At 42.2% G+C, this 20,616-nt stretch overlaps 2 protein-coding genes across 2 annotated transcripts in view; one reads left to right on the top strand and one right to left on the bottom strand.

Moving 5' to 3' along the window:
• TRPC7 (transient receptor potential cation channel subfamily C member 7) overlaps positions 1-7,247 on the top strand; it is a 124,234-nt gene extending 116,987 nt beyond the window's left edge. Inside the window, 3 exon segments of the mRNA XM_066615788.1 lie at positions 2,724-2,777; positions 6,810-6,885; positions 7,105-7,247. Of these exon segments, the coding sequence (XP_066471885.1) occupies positions 2,724-2,777; positions 6,810-6,885; positions 7,105-7,247 (273 nt within the window).
• SMAD5 (SMAD family member 5) overlaps positions 1-20,616 on the bottom strand; it is a 337,601-nt gene that overhangs the window by 186,909 nt on the left and 130,076 nt on the right. The gene's annotated exons all lie outside the window — the stretch shown is intronic.

The raw sequence follows: 20,616 nt of genomic DNA, 5'->3' as shown, positions 1-20,616 counted from the left end.
AGGACAGGTGACTCTGGATTTAATTTTGTGCGGTACGCAGGACCTGGTTAGAGATGTAAACGTTACTGAGCCATTGGGGAACAGTGATCATGCTGCGATCCGTTTTGACGTGCACGTTGGGGGAAGAATACCAGGCAAATCTCTAACAAAAACCCTTGACTTCCGACGGGCGGACTTCCCTCAAATGAGGAGGCTGGTTAGAAGGAGGTTGAAAGGGAGGGTAAAAAGAGTCCAGTCTCTCCAGAGTGCATGGAGGCTGCTTAAAACAACAGTAATAGAGGCCCAGCAGAGGTGTATACCGCAAAGAAAGAAGGGTTCCACTAAATCCAGGAGAGTGCCCGCATGGCTAACCAGCCAAGTTAGAGAGGCTGTGAAGGGCAAGGAAGCTTCCTTCCGTAAATGGAAGTCTTGCCCTAATGAAGAGAATAAAAAGGAACATAAACTGTGGCAAAAGAAATGTAAGAAGGTGATAGGGGAGGCCAAGCGAGACTATGAGGAACGCATGGCCAGCAACATTAAGGGGAATAATAAAAGCTTCTTCAAATATGTTAGAAGCAGGAAACCCGCCAGAGAAGCGGTTGGCCCTCTGGATGGTGAGGGAGGGAAAGGGGAGATAAAAGGAGACTTAGAGATGGCAGAGAAATTAAACGAGTTCTTTGCATCTGTCTTCACGGCAGAAGACCTCGGGCAGATACCGCTGCCCGAACGGCCCCTCCTAACCGAGGAGTTAAGTCAGATAGAGGTTAAAAGAGAAGATGTTTCAGACCTCATTGATAAATTAAAGATCAATAAGTCACCGGGCCCTGATGGCATACACCCAAGGGTTATTAAGGAATTGAAGAATGAAGTTGCAGATCTCTTGACTAAGGTATGCAACTTGTCCCTCAAAACAGCCACGGTACCAGAAGATTGGAGGATAGCAAATGTCACGCCTATTTTTAAAAAGGGAAAGAGGGGGGACCCGGGAAACTATAGGCCGGTCAGCCTAACATCCATACCGGGTAAGATGGTGGAATGCCTCATCAAAGATAGGATCTCAAAACACATAGATGAACAGGCCTTGCTGAGGGAGAGTCAGCATGGCTTCTGTAAGGGTAAGTCTTGCCTCACGAACCTTATAGAATTCTTTGAAAAGGTCAACAGGCATGTGGATGCGGGAGAACCCGTGGACATTATATATCTGGACTTTCAGAAGGCATTTGACACGGTCCCTCACCAAAGGCTACTGAAAAAACTCCACAGTCAGGGAATTAGAGGACAGGTCCTCTCGTGGATTGAGAACTGGTTGGAGGCCAGGAAGCAGAGAGTGGGTGTCAATGGGCAATTTTCACAATGGAGAGAGGTGAAAAGCGGTGTGCCCCAAGGATCTGTCCTGGGACCGGTGCTTTTCAACCTCTTCATAAATGACCTGGAGACAGGGTTGAGCAGTGAAGTGGCTAAGTTTGCAGACGACACCAAACTTTTCCGAGTGGTAAAGACCAGAAGTGATTGTGAGGAGCTCCAGAAGGATCTCTCCAGACTGGCAGAATGGGCAGCAAAATGGCAGATGCGCTTCAATGTCAGTAAGTGTAAAGTCATGCACATTGGGGCAAAAAATCAAAACTTTAGATATAGGCTGATGGGTTCTGAGCTGTCTGTGACAGATCAGGAGAGAGATCTTGGGGTGGTGGTGGACAGGTCGATGAAAGTGTCGACCCAATGTGCGGCGGCCGTGAAGAAGGCCAATTCTATGCTTGGGATCATTAGGAAGGGTATTGAGAACAAAACGGCTAATATTATAATGCCGTTGTACAAATCGATGGTAAGGCCACACCTGGAGTATTGTGTCCAGTTCTGGTCGCCGCATCTCAAAAAAGACATAGTGGAAATGGAAAAGGTGCAAAAGAGAGCGACTAAGCTGATTACGGGGCTGGGGCACCTTCCTTATGAGGAAAGGCTACGGCGTTTGGGCCTCTTCAGCCTAGAAAAGAGACGCTTGAGGGGGGACATGATTGAGACATACAAAATTATGCAGGGGATGGACAGAGTGGATAGGGAGATGCTCTTTACACTCTCACATAATACCAGAACCAGGGGACATCCACTAAAATTGAGTGTTGGGCGGGTTAGGACAGACAAAAGAAAATATTTCTTTACTCAGCGCGTGGTCAGTCTGTGGAACTCCTTGCCACAGGATGTGGTGCTGGCGTCTAGCCTAGACGCCTTTAAAAGGGGATTGGACGAGTTTCTGGAGGAAAAATCCATTATGGGGTACAAGCCATGATGTGTATGCGCAACCTCCTGATTTTAGGAATGGGTTAAGTCAGAATGCCAGATGTAGGGGAGAGCACCAGGACGAGGTCTCTTGTTATCTGGTGTGCTCCCTGGGGCATTTGGTGGGCCGCTGTGAGATACAGGAAGCTGGACTAGATGGGCCTATGGCCTGATCCAGTGGGGCTGTTCTTATGTTCTTATGTTCTTATGTTCTTATCAATCACATAGTTCAATGTGGCAAGGATGAAGTAAACCAATACCAGTCGTTGAACCATTATCTGTGGTTTGTGCAATGCTTTGGAAAGAGATGCGTTAGGCTGTGGTGAATGACAGCAAGATGGTGGCACTTTTGCATGCTGATCCCTTGTTTTGCTTCCTTGTTCCCCTCTTCATTAAACAATCTGTTTCCTTTGGGATTCAGTTATTTCCCAACTTTCCCAAAATATGTTCCTCAATTTCTGTTTCCTCAGGTGGCAACACTACTTCCCAATGGATTCTACCACCATGGCCATCTCCAGCATATAGTATGTGCACTGTACCTCTTGCATTCTTCTGGAAGTGACCCCGCCTCTCCTGTACATGCAAATATGCCATACTGCATTATACATATATAATATTTATATTATATATTATATGGGTTTTACATCTCCTGTATCTTTATGTTTCTTTATTGTTTCCAAACCCTATGTTGCTATTTAGTTATTTCTACATATCTCTTTGATGTCACAAGGATAACTTTTCTTGCTATGTTTCTTAGAACTGATTTTCTAGTAATGTGTTTTTTTTCCCCCTGAGGAATACATCTTAAAACTATTCCATCATCCTGCAAAATCAATGTTAGTTTTGCTGGCAAGATCTCTGAATAAGAGTAAGAATGAATTGAGTCTCTGTATTCCTCTATGGCTGAAAAATCATGTGGCTGAATAATCTCCTGTATCTGATTTTTCTGAATAGAGACCAGACATTCATACCTGCATCTAGGAAGAAATCTTAGAGGAAAGGTGCAAACCTCTGCTACTCTGGTCCCAATCAAAATCTCCTCATGAGTCATACTGAGCCCATAGCTGGCAGTGTGAGTTTTCACCCTCCCCACTGTGTGAGTGTGATGCGGTTGCTCTATGCTCATGCACACACAGAGCATTGAAGGAAGGCTTGTTCCCCTACATAGCAGCCTTTGACAGGTATAGCACTGCATCAAGAAGGGCAATACACCTGCCATTGAAACTTGTTTTAATGCATAGATTGCATTTGCTGAATTGGCATTTCTGCCCAACATTGCATATACACGACAGGGACCAAATGTGTACACCTGTGGGCTGGATTAATCGGGCGATTTCATCACTTGAGCACTGAAGTGTCTGAGAAAAAATGCTGAACAAGAGAAGTTGTTGCATATTCTTTTAGTATATTCTTCAGTAATTTACATACAGGTGTATCCCAGTATCCGCAGTTTCAATTATCTGCAGTTCCGTGGATACCAGGGTCAGCCTTCAAAACAACAGGGAAAGTGAAGAAGGCTAAAAATATAACAATTTATCTTGTGCAGTGAAACAACTGCATTTTCAGGGTTGCTGGCAGTCTTCTGAGCTGTCTGCAACCTCATCCTGGTCACTCTGAGGTTCCTCCTTTTACTCAATGTTGCTTTGCATTCTGGGGCGACACTGAGTGAAAGAAGGAGGCTTGGTGAAAGCAACAGCAATGCACATTGAGATCCCATCCTCCCTTCCTGACCCAGACCTGCCAGGAATCCCAAGAATCTTCTTGGATTTATGTCAGCAAAAACATTGGTATAGGTCCAAGGAGACCCACTGGAGACCAGGCAGTCTAAGGGCAGGAAGGTAAAAAAAGATTTTTACTTACCCCTCCTGGACCATTGGGTGGCCTCCCCCATAGCATGCAGCATGTGCTCCATCTGTAGCACTGCATGGTCTGGAGTGATGGGGGAGAGGACTAGGCTGTCAATCAGAGTAAGGGGATAGAATAAAATGGTTTGAGATGTATTAGCACAATTGTGATACCTAATTATACCAAACATACAAGTGCAAAATCATTTTGTCCATCACAAAGGGGATTGCCATGAATCCCCAAAACTCATGGCAAAAGGGTATCAGGTTTTGAGAGCTAGAGCTGAAGGAGGTGCAGAGTTCCCCCTGTTTGTCATTCCATCAACATTTCAGAGAAAGGGAAGCAAGAATTGCAAGTTGTATTGAAACCAGTTGAGTTGTACAGATAGGATGGCTAGAGTTATACCTATAAAAGTCAAAGCTCTAAATGATGTGAACAAAAACATGACCTCTGGAATCTGATATTCAGTGTGGGCTTACAAGAGAACTTGTACATAAAACAAATGAAGACGCACAATTTAGACTGCAAACCAATGGGCACTTTCCTGGGTGTAAGCTCCCAGAAACTCCCCCACTCACCACAGACACTCGCCTATAAGTCGATCTCACAGATAAGCCAAGGGCAGGTTTTTGAGCCAAAATCATGGAATTTTCTATGACCCTTGGATAAATCGGGGGTTAAACTTATATCTGACTATAATTTTGTCTGATTTAACTTAGGCCAGATCCTGAAAAATAACCTACCAGTAATTGTTATCTAAGAACTGTACAGTCTCCAATTTATTAAAAATATAGTAGAAGATCATAAGATACATTTTTATTCTTTAATGTTTTTAATTCGGGTCTTCGCAACCTTTTTGTAAACACTATCAGAGTAAGTGCACTGTCAACAAATGCAGGAAGGAAGCCCAAGTGACCTCGGAGATAAAGCGAGGTGATTTATCTAAGCTTGATTTATTGGCAGAAATTTCTCACCCTATAGGCAAGTGTCTATGGTAGATATACATAGGTCATCGGATGGGTGCAATTTTGCATTGAGGACAAAATTTAAACAGTGGAGTGAGAGTTAAGGCATACTGTCCTCTTGTAATAGGGAAGGGGGGAAGGAAACTATTGAAAGGAAACTTTCATTATAACAATGAGTGGCAGATTTATTTCTTACATCATTAAGTAATCCTATAGTACCTGTAATAAGGCACTTTTCTTGAGATATTGATAATAATTTCAACTAAGTTAAATGAATTGAGTAGCAGTTTAAACGCAAGAGCACAGTCATTTTTTTTCCAATGGCCAGCATTATTAATTTTATTGTCTTGAAAACTAGTCCTTCGCTTTATATAACCTATAATGTTGTTGGTAGTTCTTACTCTCACTGGTTCTCCTTTATCACATTACAAAATCCAGTTCTAGTCTAGCATGAAGCTGGGTTTTCTTCAGGCTTAAAGATTTATCTCTGTACTGTTTAGCATCATACTGAAAATATAACTTTCTTTGATAGTCTGCAGTCATTCCTCATAATGGCTTTTATTTCTCCTGAACAATAATCTCCCATGTTTAATTTCTACCCCCACTAAGGTTTTGGTTTTGCTTCATTCATAATATTTGATTATGAATATGTTGCCTCTTCAAATTAAAAAAGCAGTGTATAAAAGATAAATACATCTCTGTTGATTTTTCATCAAGCCATTTTTGCTCATCTCTGACTTATCTTTCATGCATTTGTTGGTACCTTTTATTTTAGTTGAATACTTAAAATGATGATCTGATAAGCAAAAGCAGTGGGCTAACGTGTTAGGAAATTAAATAAACTTAAAGATACCATTTTGATAAATGTGTAGTGGATATCTTTAGACCAGCTTCTTTAATTTCTAACTCTGGATTCCATTTTCCAGTCTGGGCTGTAAAAATTACTCTGTTTGTGACCACCCAAGGAAATCAGTCACAAATGATTTACTTTTTCTTATTTTTTTTTTTCTGCTACAAATATTGACTCACAAGTAGTCACATTAACTTCAGGTAGTGACTCCTGTGTCAGAAATTTGAGGGTTTTGGTCCTCAAGTGAGAGCTTCACAGATTCTACCCCAGTATTTAAATTAAATTGCTTTCATGTACTACTAACTGCAGTAGTATTGTGAAAATGAAGCTCTGATTATATATGCCATGGAGCAACGTGGTTTCCTGCATCTCCAGGGATTGTGCAACTCCACTAATGGAGTAATGTCTATACATCTTCAACTGCTGTAATTATGAGGATCACCTAGTGATAACCCTCCAATTAGGTGTGCATTGCTTGTGTGGTACATAGCTACATAATCAGCCTGAACTGCATGGGCAAAATATATAAACTTTACTGGAAATTCTATGGCAACCACCAGGGGGTGGGGGCAACAGTACAATTCAGATAAACACACCACAGTGATTTGAACTTGGGCTACAATCTTATGCACACTTACTTAAGAGTAAGTTCCATTGACTCATTGCATAAGATTACTCCTGCATAGATGTGCATAGACTTGCTCCATTTGTTTCACATGAATATACCATGGAGTAGTTTAAGCAGCTCAGCAGACAGGCTATAATTCAACAGAGCTATGCTTTGAACTAATTGAAATCAATTGGCTTAAGTTGACCTAACTCTATATTGACCTAGGATTGTACAGATGTGGTCAGACAACATTGTTCAATTTCACAATTTTTAATTGAATTTTCAGAAAATAATGAAGAGGCTTATTAAGCGATATGTTCTGAAGGCTCAAGTGGATCGAGAGAATGACGAAGTCAATGAAGGCAAGTTCTTTTACATTTAACCATACTAATGTGAATAGTGTTGCAGTCCTAAGATGTTGTTAATTTCTGTAAGAATGCATTCAGTTGTCAGATAAAACTGGTGGCATGAAGCACTTTCTAGGGCAAAGTTCCAAAAGAAAAGAGGAAAGAGCAGCATTTATGACCCTAGTGATCATTGATATTAATGAAGGTGTTTGGGTTTTGTGTTTGCCTTTTTAGGAGAACTCAAGGAGATTAAGCAGGACATTTCAAGTCTCCGCTATGAACTTCTAGAAGAAAAGTCTCAAGCAACAGGCGAGTTGGCAAAACTAATACAGCAACTAAGCGACAAGTTTGGGAAGAGCTTAAAGAAGGATATTTGATGGTGGACAATGAAAAAACACCTTATTATTTCAACCAGCATTCTAATGAAGCAAAAACTGTGGAAGAGAGGCACGTGGAGAGCTGTCATTTTACTGATTATTGATTACTCATGGGCACTGTGCATTAGTTCAGTTTATTGGGTGAAGCCAATGATCAATTAATTCCTTTATGATATAAAGGTGATGTTTTCCTATCAAATCAAGCGTTTTTGACATCAGAAAGAGATGCATAATCTTGAGAAGATAAGCTTGGTTGTTCTAGATACCCAAAGCAACTTTTGAAAACTGGAAAAAAGCCAGATCCTCCATTGTGATAAATCAGTGTATGGTAACTGAGGACCAGAAGAATTCTAGGCAAAAAAAAAAAAAAAAAAAACAGAGTGAAGAGAAGGCAGTAAGCCTAAAGCAGTTCCACAAATATTCATTCAAAACTTTGGATCCATATTTTTTCAACCATGAACTCTCTCTTGCACACACACAGGCACACTCAATACCACAAAAAATAACATAAACCTAGTGCTGTGTGGAGGCTAAGAGGGTGAACCAGAAAATCTCAGATTTATATCTTCCCACAGGCTAGAACAGCATGTTATTTTGATACATTCAAAGTTCCAAACTTGCATTCACTAAGATAACATGAGCACTTGCAGGGAAGAATCAGCACGGGAGGGAGATGCTTCTCCTTTCTGAGCCCCTTCATTAACTCCTGAAAATGCCTCCCAGGGTATTTTCCCCTAACTGGATTTTGTTCAGGTTTTGGACACCAAATATATGGCGGGGATGATTGAAAACAGCTTGAAAGAGAATTTGAAAGGCAGAAGCGGTAAAAAGAAAAAGCATTCCCCTCCCACCTGCTGCTTTAGTATTTAAGTGCTCACCTGCTTCTGCCTTCAAAGAAAAGCCGTTGGGTTGGGAACACTGTATCTTCCTTGCAGTGTATCATTTTGCCTCCAAACATGAGCACACTAGATGAAGTAGGCAAGATTCTCTCCCTCCCCCCCCCCACACTTCTGCAATATGGGAACAATAATACTGTTCTACCTTGCAGGGTTGTGGTAAGGGATTATTGTGATAATATAGATGAACGTGTGCTTTGAGCATTCTCTATAAATGCGAAGAATTATTGCCCTCTACCCTCTTGTTTGAAACAAGCCTTGAACATTCATGACAATTCCAATTAATCTAAATATAATAGTTTAACAATAAAATTCACACCTACAAGATGTTACCCAGGGTAAGACACATGTGGAGATGTTGGCTCCAATGGATTGTTCCCAACTTGCTTGTGCAGACAACCCCTGAAGTGACCTGAAGTTGGATTCTTTGAAGAGATGCAGTTCATAGAATTTCTCAGAGAACGCATTCCTGCATACATGTACTAAAGAGTGTGTCAGTCCCTGTACACTCCAAATGGTAAGTGTTCACATCAGGAAAGGAAGTCTTAGGCTACAATCCTATACACACTTTCCTGAGTAAGCCCCAATGAATACAGTGGGACTTACTTCTAAGTAGATATGCCTAGGATTGCACTGTCACGGAGGTAGGAGTGGAATTTCCAGCTCAGTTGATTTAACAATAGTGGAACAGGGCTGTTCTTTTTTCGTACTTTCCTCAGATCTTCTTTCTCAGTATCAACAGTCTGGGCTGATACTGGAGGACATTAGAACTGAAAGGATGACCCTTTTCACTACTCCCTTGCAAAGCAGGTAAACAAAACTCACCAAGACAACATGGTTGGTGAGGAAGAAAAGAAGGGCTCCCCATTCTCACTGCTCATCCTCCGCAGACTATATTGAAAGTGGTGTAGCTCTGAAAGTAGTCAGAGTACTTCTAATTCATAAGCTATCCAACCAGGAACTGCAGGTTGTGGGATAGAATGAACCACCTTGGGCTAGGCTGGATTGGACTACCATATTGTGAATTTTTGATTGGCAAAATGCATAACAAGTTCAAAGGTTTACCTAAAACTCTGAAGCACTCTACAGCATCTTTAGTGCATGTTACTTTTGACGTGGCTTTCAGTAGTCATCATGAAATATAGTCTAAGGGCTTCCCATGCTACCATTTCAAGATAGGCACCCTGATCCTGATCCTTCCTTTCTTAGCAAACCAAAATCCTTACAGGTGGAGAACCACCTGTACCTGTCAGTACAATAGTGTTCCCATGCATACAACAAAGCATAGCATTTCAGTACGGCATAGAAATCACACAAAGTTATCCTGTTTGGAATTATTTGGAACTAAGGGCTTCCCATGCTACCATTTCAAGATAGGCACCCTGATCCTGATCCTTCCTTTCTTAGCAAACCAAAATCCTTACAGGTGGAGAACCACCTGTACCTGTCAGTACAATAGTGTTCCCATGCATACAACAAAGCATAGCATTTCAGTACGGCATAGAAATCACACAAAGTTATCCTGTTTGGAATTATTTGTACATGTAACTTGCTCTAAGGAAACAGAAGTGACCTGTAGCTCCAAGGTCATGTTCCAGGAACTATGTGCTTGAGAGCACTCAGATTCTCCCACTGTTGGCTATGAAATGCATCCCGAGATCAATGGGAATATTAAATCATTCTGACATAATGTTTTCAGACACAAGATTCATTTTCAGGAATTCTCCTATGTCTAAAAATTATAATATGAGATGTGACCCTAAATTCTGAAAGTACTTATAACATTTTGCATAAATGCAGATTATGTTCCCATCCAGGAGTGAATGAGTGTATTTGCGAAAAAAATGAAATTCAGTCAATCAAAGAAAAATGATCTAGGCTGAAATCCTATGCATCATTACTTGGAACTAAGCTCTAGTGAACTCGTTGGAATTTTTTCTGCATAAGCAAAGTGGAATCAGGGGTCCATCAAGTTTGGTACTGGCGAGAGACTGCAGCCATCAGAGAATGTACCTGGCAGGGCTGACCATATGAACTCCCCCCCCCCGCTCTTTTAGCAAAGGTAACATGAGTTGGCTGAGAGACTCATGCTCCAGCTGAATCAAGCATCCCTCTCCACAAATGGCAATGTCTCCCAGAGGCCCCACCATCATTGCAGAGCGTCTAGGGAATGCTCCCATTGGCTGGCAAGGAAAACCTTCCGGGACAGGGCTCTGCCCCAGGGCCTTCAGTCACCTGGTGATGCATAGGATGGAATTGTCAAAGCCATCACATTAATGTGAGTTTCTGAGAAATGCAGTCAGTGAATCCTGAATGACGAATACCACTGACAGCATCTTGAGCTGTTTAAGGACATGCCAACAAAATGTGAAATTTCATAGCAACACTTGTTCTATGGGGGAAACCCATTTTCCAAAAATTAAGCGTTTACAGGTGGCAGTACTGGCATCTTCATCATGCACTCTTCCAAATGGAAGCTGGCATAAACCTACATCATTGCAAGTGGAAACTGAGTTGCATATTACTTTGATGGCAGAAATCTGATTTCAGCTATTCAAAGCACACCTTGCTCCTATGGTACCATAAAGCTGTACTGTTTGTTTACAAGAAGCACCTATTCAACTCCATTAGATATCAGATAATAATAACAAATCATGATAAAAAGAACCCGAAGGTGACCTGTGACCTGTTCTTAAGTGCCAGATGAGAACACAGATAGCCTAATAGATTAATAGTTATATTTGTTTAAAAAAAATAAAAAATAAATAAAAATGTGTACTGTAGGCCTAACTGTTTAGAGAGAGAAAAAAAATCAAATAATGTATTTTTACCTTTAATAATTTTATCTTGTATACTGTCATATTTTTATCTAAAACAATGACGACAAAAATAAAATTACCTCAGAATATTTTGTGGTACTATGAATGAAATATTACCTCCTCTTTTAAAACTCCAACACACTCTGGAATGTGTATGCTCAGAAATGGGACAGATTTTGGCAGTGGAGGAACACAAATATTCAAATAGGTATCAAATGCTAGCTGAAGTACCGTTCTTCAAGCACATTAAAAAAGTAATTACTTCCTACCCTGTTGATGGTTTAGATTTAAAGAATTGCATAGCTACGTGGCTAGCTCTTCTTGGTACAGTACTTCACCGCCTTACCCTCCAGCACTAATATCACCAAGTTGCTTGGTTTAATAACCCTTGAACAAGCTACATAAAATTGCACATGAGAGAAGCAATCTTGCCTTATATCAATGCCAGCCCATTTTAAGGATCAGCCCTGGGATATTGATAGTCATTGCAAAGCATACTCTGGGTGGAAGTTGCAATCTTTTAAATGTGAAAGGATAGTCTGATGGAATGATTGGGATGCAAGCAATAACCACAGTTTCACCTTCTGCTCACCATGTAAAAACTGCAGCCTTGATGACATTTCGCCTAAGGGCCTTGATTTGAAGCTTCTTGCCATTACAAAGTTTCGGCAGATTCAAATTATGTACCAACAGTACAGGTAGACTGACATTTAAAGTAAGATGGTGGGCTGGCATTCTGGAGGGGGGAATTTGAGGTGTTGAGAAATTCAACAGGGTATTTCACTGTCAGATCTGTGCTTATCACCATATCAACTGAATGCCACATGGGTGGTTTTAGCACCCGTTATGTAAAACGCAATATAGCTCACAAGGTCATTTTTACTAGTGAGCTATGAGCAACAGTCATGTCAAATTTCAACTTTCTAGCTTAATGGGAAATAGGAAATGTTGCATTGATGAGTCAGTGAGTCTGGGCTTTCATTTTTATAGATATGGAAAAGTACAATACAAATATAATCAGGTGTGTTGACATGCATAAAGCAGTTGGAGCAGTATACATGGAGCTCTTTAAATAAAACAAAACTCAAATGCCCACTGATCAGGTGTTTGGCTGTGAAGAAGGAGCACATCCATGAACAGCAAGGTACCAGACTTTAGTCAAAAAGAGTTTCAGGTCCCTACTGTTGTGTCAGAGAAAGAAATGACACATGTAGCACCTAATTGCACTCACGACTGCCCATTGATACAGAACACCTTACTTTTGCTACTGGGGTACAGGTGTCTTTCTGGCCAGAGGGATGCCAAGAAAATCGGAAGTCCTGGCCAGGTTTAAAAGGGCATCTTTTTTTCTTTGCATTGCTTTTTCTTCCTCCTGATAGCCACAGAGTGGATGGAACATTTCAAAGGTGTCTGGAAGCTTGTGCTAAAGCTATCTGAACTCATGCAGGCATGGCACAAACGCTGTGACATCCTACCCTCAGCAAAATTAGCTAATTAGAGAACAAAGGCTCTTTGACCCTTCAGAGCCCTCAGCAATGTAACGCTAATACCATTAAATAATCCAAATTTGTGGGGACTAGACCTATTTAGCAATTTCATTTTCAGGGTCCAGGCATCCATATCTTCCCATGGTCCTCTCCACTGCTTACCTCAGAGGCTAGGCAATAGGTCAGCCTCACAGGAAATTGGGAGATGTGGACGTTTCTGGGATAAAAATGTTGAAGTATAGAACAATCTCTCAAGAGCTTAGGGGATTGCTTGCCCTATTTATGCCCCACATATGAAAATCCTATCTCTGACCAGAAAACTCCAGATTATACTCTTTCACCACCCTAACATGTGTAAGTAAGATTCTCACAAGTATGTGTAATTATTGTACCTCTTCTTTCTACAGACAGCTTAGCACTACTCAGTTTAGCACAAGGAAAGGTAATCACACTATACACACTAAAGATAATCACTCAATACAAACCTCTTACTTTCTCTTTCCCTATTTTACCTTTTTCCCTCTTTATAACAAAGCACTCTCTAGCCTAGGGGTGTCAAACATAAGACCCGGGGGCCGGACGCAGCCCGCAGAAGCTTTTTATCTGGCCCTTAGGCTCTCAGCTACTGAGGTGCTGCTGCTGAAAGGGCAGCCCACATGAAAATTGGGCTCTCACACATCTTGAAAGATTATCAAGATGTGTGAATTTTCTCTTCTGTCATTGGCAACTAATGCGATCCTAAGTGAGAAAAAGTGGTGCATATTTTTGGTTATGACCAGTTTAATGACATCAGTTCTTGCCTAATGACATCACTTCTGGCCCTCAGAAGGCATCATGAATGCTATTCGGCCCTCTGTATGAAATGAGTTTGACACCCCTGCTCTAGCCCTTTTAAACCTCCTTATTCAGTCCCTCCCCTCCCCCCCCCGCAACCCAACATGGATGTGGACGTTTCTAGGATAAAAATGTTGAGGTGTAGAAGTAGGAATTTGTGAATGTGTCTGTATGTAAGTTTGCAATTCTATCTTTTACTTGCAATCATGTAAGTCTACTTTTCCTCACCTCCTTTGATTGCCACTGACCATTGAACAGGAGACCCAAGCCAGCCAAAGAGAAATTGTGTGTTTCACACAGCAGTTTTGTTTGCCCGTTCCCCAGCCATTATCACACTACACAACAGCTCATGCAAGTGAGAGTTTCATGCAAGCTTCTTCTTCTTTAATCCTTAGCTGGCGGTTGGGGAGCAGGTTGTCGTCTCAACCAATTCACTGCTTTAGATCTGTGTGTCACTCATGACACATTTCCACTCTTGGCAATTGGTGGCAATATTTCTAGCTTCATCGATGGTCAATCGCTGGTTCCTTAGCACTGCCTCAACGTGTTTCAGCCATGTTTTCTTTGATGCTTCCCACTGAACACTCCAATAGGCAGGTGTACCCTACAAGATAAAAAGGTGGGCAGAGAGATAGGCACTTTGACCTCTGGAGGAGACAGCAGGACAGGGTGCAAACAGCATTGGTGCAGTGTGGGATGGCAGGGCAGGAGAAAAGCAGATGGGAATCGGGACAACCAGCCTTCTATCCACAGAGCACAGAGGAAGTGCAACATGGCAGCTGACAAACAGCTTTGTGCATGCTCCAGACAAAAACTGAAAACCTCTGAATGGTTTGTGAGATGTTTCAGAGTATGAGATGGTCAATCTAGTTGGGATCGTATTAAAAGAATGCATGTGATTGAGGGAAGTTTGACAATCAAGCACAGATTTTGCAACCCCCGAAACACCTCCAGTTCCTATTTGCCCCTCTCTGGGACTCAGATATCATCCTAATGTGCAACCTAATTCATCTCACCAGCCCCCAAACCCAGAAGAATCAGAACACCATGTCCATTGAGTCCTGAATGGATCATTTCAGTTCTTCATCCTTTAACTACACATAAAACATTTACGAGCAGATGAGGCTGCTTTGGACTAGGTCAAATCATCGGCCTAGCTAAGGACCCATACCTAGCCAGCACAGTGTGCCAGCACAATGTGTGCTGCACCAGTGCCAGCCAATGCAAAAGTGCCATTAAGCACTTTGTGAAGGCATAGCAGTGTGGCACATTGGCAGGAAGGCCTATGCTGGCCCACATGCACCAGCAAAAGGGGCAGCACATACCAGAGTAGGCAAGTTCCTGCAGAGCAGTGCAGGGGTGTCCTAAGTGCAAGGAGAGGGGAGGTGGAATGGGGCAGGAGAGGGTGGCAGCAGGAGCGGGGAGTGGTGGATCAGGCCCAGGATGGGGGAGGGATTGGTAGCACCAAAACCAAAACATTTTGGTTTCTGCAGCTCTTTAGGCAATGTTTGTTTCATTGGAAACAATTCTATAGGGCTGGGTTCACATCAGTCATTGTTAGTGCTGAAAAGACTGCAGCAGTGGGTTAAGCAGAGGTCCACCATGTTTTCATCAGCACACTGACTGCAATTCAAATTGCTGCAGTAAATGGGGCCCAAGAGGTTTTGTTCAACATTTGGCATAGCCCAATCTATCAACCTGCTGTAGCAGAGCATTTGAATTGATGTTGCCCCATTGAGCCCCACTGTCACCAACAACATGAAATCTGCTAAAGTTCTAAGCCAGGGGTGTCAAAATCGTTTCATACAGAGGGTCGAAGTTAGCACTCAGGGCTCCTGCTGAGGGCTGGAAGTGATGTCATTAAGTAGAAAGTGACCTCATTAAGCAGCTAATGGCCAGAAGCCAGAACTGTTCTCATATAGAAACTCATTAACTGCAAATGACGGAAGAGAAAATACGCAAATCTTGATCACATTTCAAGATTTGGGAAAGTCCAATTTTCATGTGGGCTGCTGTTTCAGGGCTAACACCTGGGCAGTTGAGAGCCTGAGGGCCGGATAAAAACTTCTGGGGGCAGCATCTGACACCCAGGCCTTGTGTTTGACACCCCTGTTCTAAGCAAATGGCTCAGATGGTTTGTGGACTGTACCTACATTACATCAGAATGGTGCATCTCTACTCCTAGGTAAGAAAGTATTCATGGTGTTGCTCTCCTAATACACACTGGTAAAGAAGGACCTATAGTAGTGTTTTACAAAGTGCAAGAAGGACTGACAGTAAGTAGGTAAGGGTTTGGCAGTAAGGAGAAGAGATGGGAGATCATCTAAAGCAGTAATTTTCAACCTTTTTCATCTCATTGGCGCACTGACAAGGCACTAAAATGGTCAAGGCACACCACCAGGTTTTTGACAATTGGCACCATGCTGCCAGTGGGGGTTCACATCTCCCATTGGCCCTATTAAAAAATGACCTTCCCCCAAATTCCTGTGGCACACCTGTGCACCACTCACGGCACACCAGTGTGCCACGGCACAGTGGTTGAAAATGGCTGATCTAAAGTGTGAGTGTCACAAACATGCTATAAAGCACTCACAGCTTGGTGGCAAAGCTTTATGAAGAACTCTGGTGGTCTTGCCTCACCTGCCACCCCTGCACCACACATCGCTGCCAGCAGCGCATGCTGTATCCTAACCCCCACCCCCAGCCCCAACAGTCCTGCGTGGGCTGCTCAGCTCTGTGCCAGCTAAATAGCTGATGCAGAACCAAATAGCCCCACAGGGCAGACTAGGCTCGAGATGGGGTAAGAGAAAAAATATCCACTAACCCTGAGGTGACTTCCAGCCTCCTCCTAACCTCTCTGAAATACAGCACAGGTCATGCAGCCTGGCTGTTCCTGCACAGGTTAGGATAGGGCTGTGAGAGATGCATTGGCTCCTTGTATTCTGTCTCATGCTGGAAAAAGGTATTGTTCGACCAGATACAGAGCAATATCCTGGACAAACGTTTACAATGTTATGAAATCAAAGAGTTACAGTTTTATTACATCTCTGTTTCTAATCACCTTTGACCCTTTGTGTGTTTGTGAAATAAAGTGGATTTGAATTAGTTTTTTTTATTTGGTCTGACTTTTCTAATGGATGCTGTTCTTCCAAGGATGTTCACTGCAAGGCCTGGGTCAAAATGGATTCTTAGAATAAAACCCATTCACATTTTTTTTCGGTTGTCAGTTCTAATAACGAGAATGATCACATTTTGCTCCCTTGAACCCTATACTGGATATTGTTAAAGGCCTTAATTTTGAACGTGGAACATTCTCTTTTATCAATAAAAGGCATTTTTCAGATATTATTGCCAGAATTCATCTATGGGCACTGCAGTTATTATTTGTAGAGCTCTTTCTGCTGTCAAAGAAAAAACTTTCTCACTATGGATTGTGGGCACAATTAGTTATTATTTATTTAATAAATTTATATCCCAGCTTTCTTCCACCATCAGGGGCATCTGAGGTGACTAATGGTTGACTTGTAGAACTGGCAGCTAAGAAAACAAGATGAGGTTAGGTGAGACGGTACACATTTGAAAAGTAAGGCATTGGCAACATAAGGTGAGAGTTGATCTGTGTTTTTATTTTTCCATTGTTCAGAGTTTAAGCATTACCAGAATTTGGGTGGCACTGTTAACAAAGCCACTTGAATATTGGTCAATGTAAACTGCAGGTTTCTAATGGTCCCACCGCGCTAACTCTTTGTGCTTATGGCCTGGAACACAGTCGTTAATTGTGCTCTTATTGCACTTTCTGGGCAAGGCCCTCCTTTCTTCTTTGTGTGACATAGGCAATGCAAACACCAAGGTGCTAGTCAGAAAGCAAAATACTTCAGAGTTATACTTTGTCATCCTAAATACAAAGGCTGGTACCAGCACAACCTATAATATTAGTTCAATCATTGTATAATTCATGAAAGGTTCATTGAAAACCCATTCATGCTAACAGAAGCTATTCTGCTGGGTTGTCAATGATGACATTAGAAATGAAAATGATGATAAGTGAACCTTCTTACAAAGTTCCTTCTCATAACAATGACTACATAGACCTATGGTTATATGCAAGTACTTGCTGTCATTGAAATCCAGAAGGTTATAGTTTTCCAAGAAGCAACTGTTCCATGTTTATATGCAAATAGAATGCTGCAATGTTCCTTCAGCACCAAGAGATCAACTTCTAGATGACTATTTCTGTTACCCAGCCTACCACTTCTATGGTTTTTCATGGGTTGGTGCTTAATTGTAGTTTTCCTCTTACATAATGCTTTTTGAAATTTAGGTTCCGTAAACTTTGATTCAGTTTTTCTCCACTGAACAGATTGACAGAATGAACCAAAGTCTTTCATATAGGTGAAACCCTGGAGAAAACATCATCCTGTATCCTGCCACCTTCCCCCAAAACATCTCTCTCTCTCTCTCTCTCTCTCTCTGTGTGTCTTTCTCTCAAACACACACACACACACACACACACACAACACTACTCTTGCTGCCACTGTCTCTCCCTCCTCCTTGCCCACCAGATTGCTTAAGAAAGCAGCCAAGGCTAGAGTGGAGGTGGGGGCAAGGAGCAGCAGAACTCACAGATACAGAGCCTGCCTCCACCTCCTTACCTTCAGCTCTGGCACTAACTCCTTCCTCTGCACGATCCTGTTTGAAATGAATGTTCTGTATCTCCCCCCCCCCTTTTTTTTTTTTTTTTTTTGACAAGGAGAGGCTATTTTCCCTTCTTTTTGCATACTTCTAACTCCAAGAAATTTATGTGCAAGCTCAACAGCTAAAAGCAGCTAGAACACCCTCCTACAGTAACTTTTTGTCCTTTGTTTGAAACTCTGTTACCAGCCAGCCATGAGCATTTGTGGACTCAAAACATTCTTCCCTCTGTGGAAAGGATGACCCACAAGGTCATCTAGTCCAAGCCCCTGCCTGTAGCAGGAAATTCTCCTAGAGCATCTTCAGCAGGTGTCTATCCAGGTGTCTGCTTGAAGATCTCCAATGAGGGAGAATCCACCACCTACCTCCCTTGGAAATCTGTTCCACTGTCAAACCACCTTGACCATGAAGATTTCTTCCTGATATCCAACTGGAATCTCCTCTCTTGCAGTTTGCACCCAGTGCATTCAGTTGAGAACAAATTTGTTCCTTCTTCCATATGACAGCCATTCAAGTATTTGAAGAGCACTATTATATCCCCTCTCAGCTCTCTCTTCTCCAGGTTGAACATACCAAGTTCTCTCAGCCTTCTAGGACTTGTTCTCCAGTCCTCTGATCATCCTTTTCTGAACCTTTTCCTGTTGCATCTTTCCTAAAGTGAGGTGTTCAGAATTGGACACAGTACTCCAGATGAGTGTTGACCAATGCAGAGTAAAGCAGAACCACAACTTCTCAGGACTTGGAAGCTACGGTTCTACTAATACAGGCTAACATTGTGTTAGCCTTCTTTGCAGCTGCATCACACTGCTGACCCATGTTGTTCATCTTGTGATCCATTGCAATTCCAAGATTCCAAGTCAGATATCTCCCAATCTGTATCTGCATCACTGGCTATTTTTGCCTAAGCACAGAACCATGCATGTGTCCCTGTTGAATCCCATCCTGTTTGTTTCAGCCCAGTATCCCATTCTATCAAGACTTCCCCTGTCTTTTGTGTTTGCTACTCCTCCCAGCCTTCCTAGTGATTGACATGTTCCTACCAACTGGGCAGTCAAACCTGCCTTTCAAAGTAAAGGAGTGGGATGGAGAGAACAGGTGAGTTCCATTCCTCCATTCAGTTAACTTGATGACATCATCAAACCTAAGTCATTTAAATTCAAGCATAGGGCTACTACTCTCCTTGGATTACAAGCCTAACCAGGTCTACTCAGGTCCTATTTTGTTCAATGGGGCTTACTCTCAGGAAAGTGTGGTTAGGATTGCAGCCTTAGTCAGCCTGCCTTTTCCTGGTGCCTCCCTGATAGCACAGCATGCTGGATTTATTTGAAACAGGAAGGAGTAGGTGGCTCTGGAGTACAGTTAGGGGTTGCTTTCACCTTGCCGTGCAGTAGCGGCAGTTTTCTTTTTTCTTTCTCCAGGGGCCTGGAGGAAGAGGTGGCCTGGCTGTAGCCTTGGTTCTTTTCCAACTTGTTCTCAGTGAGTGGGAAGAGGATCAAAGAGATGAATGAAGTGGCTGAGTAGCCAGCAGACTAGAGGGAGCAGCAGGAAGATACAGGGAGTGGGGAAATCCCTGATCAGGACACTGCTCCCTCCCCTCAGCTCACCATTCAAAATGGCCACTTCAGTTGGCCTCATCATTAGGCCAGCCTTGCTGCCATATTTGGGCAACACAATCACAAGCTTAAAACTGAGTAAGCCACTTCCTTAGTTGAAGGACTGGTCTCTCTTCTTCTATGTGCCCCAGACCTCTTGGCACATGCTCACTTTCCTTTACATCTTCTTGAGAATCAAAGCTGTTGACAGATATACCAGCAGGTACGTTATGTTCAAAAGAACAACCTTGCTCTACCTTCAATGTGAAAAGAAGATATGTCCTACAAAAATGATGCCTCTTCATGCAGAAGCCTGGCACTGAGACAGCTGGTACCACTTCTTTTCCCCAGCAAGTAAATTTCCTTCCCAACCTTTGCCCTCTTCCCTCTTTGTGTGCATTGTTTCTTCTAAGTCTGCTTTATAAGATTCTGGTTGTGCCAACCAATGCTTCTAGCCTGGAAGCATTCTCCTTTGACAAAAAGCCTAATTATAAATATCAATGCGGAAGACAAACTGAAGGCTTGCCAGTTAGTGAAGTGGGTAATTGAATTACATGCTATGTCTCCTATATTCCAATACTAAACTAAGGAAGGAATTAAAAAAAAAAAAATAGATACTAGCTGGATGTTGCTAGATGTTTTTCTCATTGATCCATCCCTTGAGATGATTAAGAGGGATTAAATCCAGGGTGGCTTCTTTGTAAGCTGAGGCTGCTTGCGGGTGTTGTTGCATCCCACCACTTCTCAGATCCAAATTTAGCATGCAACTGCAAAGCAATATTGTACTAAGTCAGGACCCCAAGCACACACTAAACTGCTTAGACAACCTTTCCTTGTCTTTTTTTCCTAAACCTTTTATAAGGTTTGCATTTAGTCTAGGGCTCAGACTTGAATTGAAAATTGTCATTGTCCTTATTTCATTATGCGCATTGTATCTCTTTATGTGGATGAAGCTAAAACTAACTTTTTAATGGAGTAAGCTTATATGGAGCTGAACCATTGAAGCATTAGCTCTGCATTATCTACTCTGGCTGTGATGTTGACAATTG

The sequence above is a fragment of the Tiliqua scincoides genome, chromosome 2, assembly GCF_035046505.1.
Source record: "Tiliqua scincoides isolate rTilSci1 chromosome 2, rTilSci1.hap2, whole genome shotgun sequence".
In the NCBI taxonomy this organism is placed as follows: domain Eukaryota; kingdom Metazoa; phylum Chordata; class Lepidosauria; order Squamata; family Scincidae; genus Tiliqua; species Tiliqua scincoides.
The sequence above is the reverse complement of the archived record's forward strand: the minus strand, read 5'-3'. Positions and strand labels throughout refer to the sequence as shown.